Raw genomic sequence first — 7,234 nt, forward strand, 5'->3', positions numbered from 1 at the left:
CACACCCTTGAAATAGCGCGGGCTTTTTCTGGCTCAAACACAGCGAATTCCCTCGGAAAAGGCAGGAAGGGTGAGTCTCCAACCTACCCCCTTCCGGACCGAGGGTTTACACGGTTGCAGTTCCAACAGAAAGGTAGTATCTCGTCCCAGGAGGTCTTTTGCCTCCCTGACACCACCCCGCCCCTCCCCCCGTCCTCAGCAGAAAAAAGTCTGTCCCCCAGAAAGAGACTTTCGGAACGGCAACCAAACCCCAGATTTCGGCCCGGCCCTTGGAGACGTTAAGGGCCGTTGCCTACCGTCATTCTGCATCTAGTCACGGAAGCGGTGCCAGCCACTCAGATCCATAGGGCTCTTAAAATGGTAATTTGGAGTAAAATGTAACTCAAAGAACTTTGAATCATTCATTAGCACCTTATAATTACTCTGCTAATTAGGTTGACACGGCACTTAATCAGGAGTAATACGCCGTCTTGTCACTGGCACTTCCCATTACTCTGACATTCAACAAGAGACAGGTTGGAGACGTCCTAGAGAAAATAATGTAAGTTGATACCCTCCGACGAGGCGTCACAGTCAAGCCACGCTCCAGGTCCCAAGTGGATCCACAGTGACTGTTTCCTTTCCAAATGAGCGGACGGATAGGTGGGGGGCGGGGAGGGAGAGAGAGAGAGAGAGAGAGCCAGAGAGAGAGAGGGAGAGAGAGAGAACGGGAACTGGCTGACGGCGAGGCGGAGCGCGCGCCGCGGACCCGCCACCCGGGTTCCTGAGCCCCACGCCAGTCTGACACTGCGGTGAACCATCGCCGCCCTCGCCATCAGAGAACACCTCGGGGCACTATTGACCCCGTTCGGGAGAAAGTGTCTGGCCAGGCGTTCCTTGCAGCACGGGCCCTGACTGGTGACCAGACTTGGGTCCGCGGTTTTGAGCTGCGGGCCCCTTCCCCACCCCACGTCTCCCCAGAGTGCCGGGTGGGTGCGCTCATCCCCGCTCGGAGATCGGCCGCCTAGCGGGGCCACAGCCCGGGCTCCTGGGCTATTTGGGGGCGAAATCGGAGGTCCGAGTCCCCCCGCCCATCCAGGGGTCCGGCTGCTGGAGTTAACTACTTTCCCGTGGATTCCTTCAGGGATCCCCTTCCTCTGCTCTCAGTGCCCTCGGACTGCTCAGGCGCGCGTCGGAGGATGCCGCGAGCGCGGCCGCGCGGGAGTCTAAAGGTAAGCCCGCCAGCCTCCTTCTCCCTCACTGTCCTCCCTCCTCGGACTTCTTAAGAAAACGGACACATGGTTGCTACTCTCTTCGTGTGTTTTTGTTTCCAATTTTACTCCCTTGGCTCCCCTCTCCAGTCTGGCCCGTCTCTCCTCTCCTCTCTGCCTTGCCCTCGCACGTGACTGTGGACACCGGGACCGCCGTAGGACTAGGTGTTGGGCTTTGGGCTGCAGGCAAAGGGTTGAGCGAGCAGGTTCTCAAAAGAGCAGCGGGGCCCGAGCCGCGCTCGCTGACGGGCTCGCGAGTCGCGCGTCCATTGGCTCCCGGTACGTCGGCGTCGCTCGCTCGCGCGGGCGCGNGGAGCGCAGGCTCCGGTCTTCCTCAACAATTTTTGTAACTTTCTCCCTCTGTCTTCCCTTCTCCCCTTCTCCGCACCCTTACTTTATGAATAAGGCGAACAAAAAGTGTCCAAAGTGTCCACCGATTGCCACCTCCCGATTATCCTTCCTTCCCTCCCCCGTCCCACTTTTTCGTTTTTTGAAAGCGGCGACAACGTTGTTTAGTGTTTATTTTGTTTTACGATCGATAGCTCCCGTTGCTCGGTCGCGGCGGCTGCTGAGCGGCGAAGTGGCGTGGACCTCATGTAGAAATGACAACAATGGAAGGGGCCAGCGGGTCGAGTTTTGGAATAGACACGATTTTGTCCAGTGCCAGTTCGGGCAGCCCCGGCATGATGAACGGAGATTTCCGCCCGCTCGGCGAGGCCAGGACCGCGGATTTTAGGAGTCAGGCCACTCCGTCCCCCTGTTCGGAGATTGATACCGTAGGAACGGCGCCTTCTTCTCCCATCTCCGTCACCATGGAGCCCCCGGAGCCGCATCTGGTAGCAGAAGGGCCCCAGCATCACCACCACCTCCACCACAGCCAACAGCCGCCGCCGCCAGCCGCGGCCCCCACGCAAAGTTTGCAGCCTTCACCCCAACAGCAGCCGCCGCCGCCGCCGCCGCCCGCCCAGCAGCTGGGCTCGGCCGCCTCGGCCCCCAGGACTTCCACCTCTTCTTTTTTAATCAAGGACATCTTGGGCGACAGCAAACCTCTGGCGGCGTGTGCACCCTACAGCACCAGCGTCTCCTCTCCCCACCACACCCCGAAGCAGGAGAGCAACGCGGCGCACGAGAGCTTCAGGCCAAAGCTCGAGCAAGAGGACAGCAAAACCAAACTCGACAAGCGGGAAGATTCCCAGAGCGACATCAAATGCCACGGTGAGTCGCGCCGCCTCGGCGGGCTGGCTGAGCCGCGTAGCTTCTCATTCTCAGGTTCCCGGTCTCTCCTTCGGATCCCCCGCGAGTGTCTGATGCGGGCTTACTCCGGGAGCTTCTGGGGCGATCGCGCCCCGGCCAAAAACAGCTAGCGGGGGGGAGGCCTGGGCGCGCGACCCGCGGACTCGTCCGAAGTTCGGCTTATTGTTACACGGTCACCTCTCAACCTCCGCCGCAGTCCCACTCCTTTCTTTGTTTTACTTAATTTTAATTTATTAGGAATAGGGCGGAGGCGGAGGGGATCTGACGGGCATTCTTCCGTTGATAAAAGGGAAGTACTTGAGATTTTTCTAGCTGAGACCTTGGGGGTGGGAATGGGGGGAGGTGGGAGAGAGGAACGCGCTTAGCTAGCGTGGTGTCTAGAGGTGTCTGCACAAAGTATTTATTCTTTAATGTAAATTATTTCGTTCCCCCCCCCACCCAATTTTCTAAACGCCATCGCAGGAATCGTCAGATTTAATGACGGAAAATTTTCCGAGTGGAGTAACAAAGCAATTTTTAAAAATTAGATTCTGATGAACATAGGGAAGCCGATATGGTAAAAATGTATAATCAGTTTTTCAGTTTTTAAAATACCCTTCTGACTCCATGGCCCCAACCAAATATTTGTATTTTAGGAAGATTTTCGTCTCTACAGGTAACTGGGAAATAGCATTTATGAAAGTAAAATGTTATGAAATTGAACTTACTTATTTTTGTAAAATCAGGACATGGCAATTGAAACTATCCTTCACCTCCCCTTGTCCATTTTCTCATCAGACAATTTCATAAGAGAGTGTTCGGGTCTTTGCACGACAAAAGAGTTTGAATGTGCCAGGAGAGTGATCTTTTCCTTTACTAATAAGTTTGTTATTATTTTTATTAACCTTTGTCATCTCTGGGAAAGATGTGTGCTGACTATCTGGAAGGTAGGATACTGACTCCTTGTTTTACTATTATAACATTAGCATAATAGTGCCCAAAACAGATGTACAGTCTGGTCTGGCGATTTTTTGTGCACCAACCTCCCCAGTGGGTCAATTAGAGAGATTATTGTTCTTCCTGCAGGGAAGATCAAGGAGCGCAGCAAAAACGGGTACAAACAGAGAGGGATTGACATATCGATTTCCCAGCATTTCAGTAAAAAACCAAAGTTGACAAATAGAATCCGGAAATCTCTGGGCTGTCACCTGGATGGGCTCAGTGATTTTGAGCTCTGCTTGGTGTCTGGGTGACATATTCTCTCTGAAGCTTTAAAAGACTCAGTGCAAGCAATGCAGAGAACTCGATTCCGGCATTTGCCAAGTGCATCTGAAAAGGGAAAGCAAATGCCTATAACTTTCAATAAACAGAAAAAGTGAAATAAAACAGGTGTCCCTTCCTCCAAACAAAATCAGAGTGGAAAGATCTTTTGAAGACGACCAAATCAGGCAAAAACGAGGTCATAGTAAGAATGGTAAAGGAATGGGACAGGGCCTCCCCCGCCCTGTGAAGGAAACAATAACGAAAGGACCCTATATAGTAAAGAAAATTTTTTTAACTTCCAAAGATAGGAAGATCAGACAACCTTTTAGAACCCTTTAGGAGCGCCGCACAAAGTTCCAGACTCCTTGGCCTTGGTCTTCTTTCTCCATACTGGCTGAGGTCCAAGTTTGTGTGTGATGAGGGTGGCAGAGTATAGTCCCCCGGGACCAGCAGCTGAGTTGGGGTTGTGGGAGTGTTGCCAAGAGGACACTCCCCCCTTCCTGTCCCACACTACCTTACGGCTATGGGTTTCTACCACAGGAACAAAGGAGGAAGGAGACCGGGAGATTACAAGTAGCCGGGAGAGTCCCCCTGTGAGAGCCAAAAAGCCTCGCAAAGCCAGGACAGCTTTCTCCGATCACCAACTCAACCAACTGGAGCGTAGTTTTGAGCGGCAGAAGTACCTGAGTGTGCAGGACCGCATGGACCTGGCGGCTGCGCTCAACCTCACGGACACCCAAGTCAAGACCTGGTACCAGAACCGCAGGTAAGGGAGGCTGTGGCAGGGAGCAAAGGCATCTGGCTGTCTAGGTCATGGCCACCGTGCCGATCTTCTTCGCTCCAGGCCCTGGGAGATTCCCGGGACTCAGACTGAGACCCCAGAGTGGACCCCTGGGGGCTTTTGCACTGGAGCAGGGATTAGCCACACCCCCAAGGTGAGAGGGACCGATAGGCAGCTGGAGTTTGGAACATTCTGAACTTCTGAGTGTCTTAACATATGCTGCTTTCCCTCTCAAACCCAAGTGGCTGGAATCCACCCCCCCCCTCCCAAATCGATCAAGCCACACCTTCTCGAATTGAGACATCTGTGCAGCTGACACTCCGGCCTGTAGAGCCCGTGCCGCGTACCCTTCGGGCCTGCCCCAGGCTGGTTCCGAATGTCCACAGCTGGCCGCACAGCCTGGCTATTTCAGTCCGGGAGGAGCGGCCCCACTGGCCTCAGCTTAAATGTCCTTGCGTTGACTTATGAGGCAGCCGACCAGGCATCCAGACTGAGGGCCTGTCCCCTGTATTTGTCACCCCAGAGCCTGCCAGGAACCATGGCCTCCACTGAAAGCAAAGCAGGAAAGGTGCTGGCAGTGCTCGCGGGTCCTGAATGGTAGCGTGAGCCCAGGCAACCCGAGGCCGAAGTGAAGCTGTGTTTCCAAGCCTGGCAGTTGCTCCCTTGTCTCGATGGTTGTTTTTTTTTTTTTGTTTGTTTGTTTTTTTTTTGTCTCCCCCTCCTTTTCTTTCATTTGTCTTCTAATCGTCCATAAGTGCAGTTGGAAATGCCCATCCAGTTGTCGTCTTTACCATAATTTTCTGTCTCATTACATACGGTTTCAGCCACCCTAATTCTGTCAGAAAACATTAGTGTCATTTGTAGCCAATGTAAAATGGGCGACATGTTTATTAATTTGGCTGAAGCCGCCCATACGGATGGCCCACCGGCCCTGAGTTCCTTCATGGGGCATTCGAGCAAAGGCCTGTTCGACTCTCCTTCCTAGCGGGGTTTGGTGGCGGAGGGAAGAGACTGAGAAGAGCTGATCACAGGCTTTAATTGTTACTCTCTCCCAGAGGAGAGACTATCTTGAAATGCTTTTTCCCCCTCCTGAAATGGCCCCAAGGTACTGTCACCTTGGGAGAGCCCTCCCCCAAATGAATTCCATTTTGAAACCTTGCTGCCTCCCTTGCCCCAAGCACCTCCCCCCCCCCCATAAAGTCCCATCAGAATGAGGAGACAGATGTGTCTCCAGAGCATGGGGGATTGAAAGGGGCAGGGTCCGAAGCCCAGGAGTCTCCATGTCCCTTTGTTTATGGTTTCCCCTCACTAGGCCTGGAGGAAAGGGGGAGGGGCAGAGAGTGGACACTCTGGGATTGTTGGGGGGCCACTTGGAGAAAGGAATTAGAGGAGGAGGGAGAGGGCTGCTTATTGAAAGAATGGTCCCAGTTGGCCTTCAGGAAAGTTTCAGGAAGTAGTCTAAGTATAAGGGGGGCAGCGGCAGAGCAGAGGGTCAGGAAAAGGCAGCAGTGTGTGGAATTTCATTTATGAATGCCTCAGATATTAAGGGTGTAATTTATGAAGTTGACTTGAGTTTGGGCCCTTCTGTGAGCAGGACTGTGGGTCTGTGGGTGGGGAGAGGGCTAGGAGATGTGGGTTATTCCCGGGCCTCAGAGCTCGCCGCCTTCCTGTCCCCCAAGGAAGAGATGGCAGGAGAGGGTGGGAGAAGGGGTCCTGGTGCCTGGACCCAGCCCACAGCTGCGGGGTGCCTGCACGCCTGCTTTTTTTCAGGACCAAGTGGAAGCGGCAGACCGCGGTGGGCCTGGAGCTGCTGGCCGAGGCGGGGAACTACTCGGCCCTGCAGAGGATGTTTCCGTCGCCTTATTTCTACCACCCAAGCCTGCTGGGCAGCATGGACAGCACCACGGCCGCCGCGGCCGCCGCAGCCATGTATAGCAGCATGTACCGGACTCCTCCCGCGCCCCACCCCCAGCTGCAGCGGCCCCTTGTGCCCCGCGTGCTCATCCACGGCCTGGGGCCCGGGGGACAGCCGGCCCTCAATCCCTTGTCCAACCCCATCCCAGGCACCCCGCACCCCCGGTGAAGAACCAGCGACTGACAGCGCCGCCGTCCCTTCCCTGTCCCCTCCCGGACCGGACAGCTGCCCCTTCTCCTCCCGCTCAAGGCCTCGAGGCCTCTCTCGAAAGTGACCCCGGGAAGCAGAGAAGTAAGAGAAGATGCCGCTCACCAATGGGAGGGGGGCCCCCAAAGAGGAGCCAGCCCTCCGCTCTCCATCTCCCCACCCCCAGAAACAGGGCTGGAAAGCTCCCCACAGCAGTGTGACTGGCGAAAATGCTGCCCCCACACAGAGTGCGACCAGTAAGTGAAAACATCAACAAAAACAAAACCTCAAGTTCTTTTTAAAAATGACTTTAGGGACAAGCAGGAGGGAGGGAGGGGGGAGGGTAAGGAGGGAAGATGGAAGGGCACGGAGAGGAAGCCGTATGGGCAGAGAGAGTTGTAGATGGACAGACAGCCTCAGATTCCAAGGCCCAGGGCGTTGCTGTGGACATTCCGTCTGCCCCAGAGAAAAGAGGAGGGTAACTGAGAACTTTGCACTGATTTCTCATGACCTTTTTTCTTTTGGAAAAGTGGCATGCTCCATAATATGAAAAAAAAATGTACATTTGAAAGACTGAGTGATAAGTGATATATCATATTTATTATA

The 7,234-nt window shown here is 54.4% G+C and overlaps 1 protein-coding gene across 1 annotated transcript; it reads left to right on the plus strand.

Annotated features, from left to right (window-relative positions):
* The first annotated feature begins 1,828 nt into the window (after positions 1–1,828).
* BARHL2 (BarH like homeobox 2) lies at positions 1,829–6,610 on the plus strand. Its single transcript, XM_077746184.1, has 3 exons — positions 1,829–2,465; positions 4,287–4,512; positions 6,298–6,610. The coding sequence occupies exons 1-3, from the start codon at positions 1,853–1,855 to the stop codon at positions 6,608–6,610; spliced, it is 1,152 nt and encodes a 383-aa protein (XP_077602310.1). The 5' UTR covers positions 1,829–1,852.
* Positions 6,611–7,234: the final 624 nt, after the last annotated feature.

This window comes from Crocuta crocuta, unplaced genomic scaffold, assembly GCF_008692635.1.
Source record: "Crocuta crocuta isolate KB4526 unplaced genomic scaffold, BGI_CrCroc_1.0 scaffold48, whole genome shotgun sequence".
Classification (NCBI taxonomy): Eukaryota; Metazoa; Chordata; class Mammalia; order Carnivora; family Hyaenidae; genus Crocuta; species Crocuta crocuta.

What these genes read in the sequence shown, in the direction of transcription:
- BARHL2 (XM_077746184.1), top strand. Translation starts at nt 1,853, where the DNA reads ATGACAACAATGGAAGGGGCCAGCGGGTCGAGTTTTGGAATAGACACG. An exon ending in GAGCGACATCAAATGCCACG is followed by an intron (nt 2,466 to 4,286) that starts GTGAGTCGCGCC and finishes TTTCTACCACAG; the next exon opens with GAACAAAGGAGGAAGGAGAC. An exon ending in ACCTGGTACCAGAACCGCAG is followed by an intron (nt 4,513 to 6,297) that starts GTAAGGGAGGCT and finishes GCTTTTTTTCAG; the next exon opens with GACCAAGTGGAAGCGGCAGA.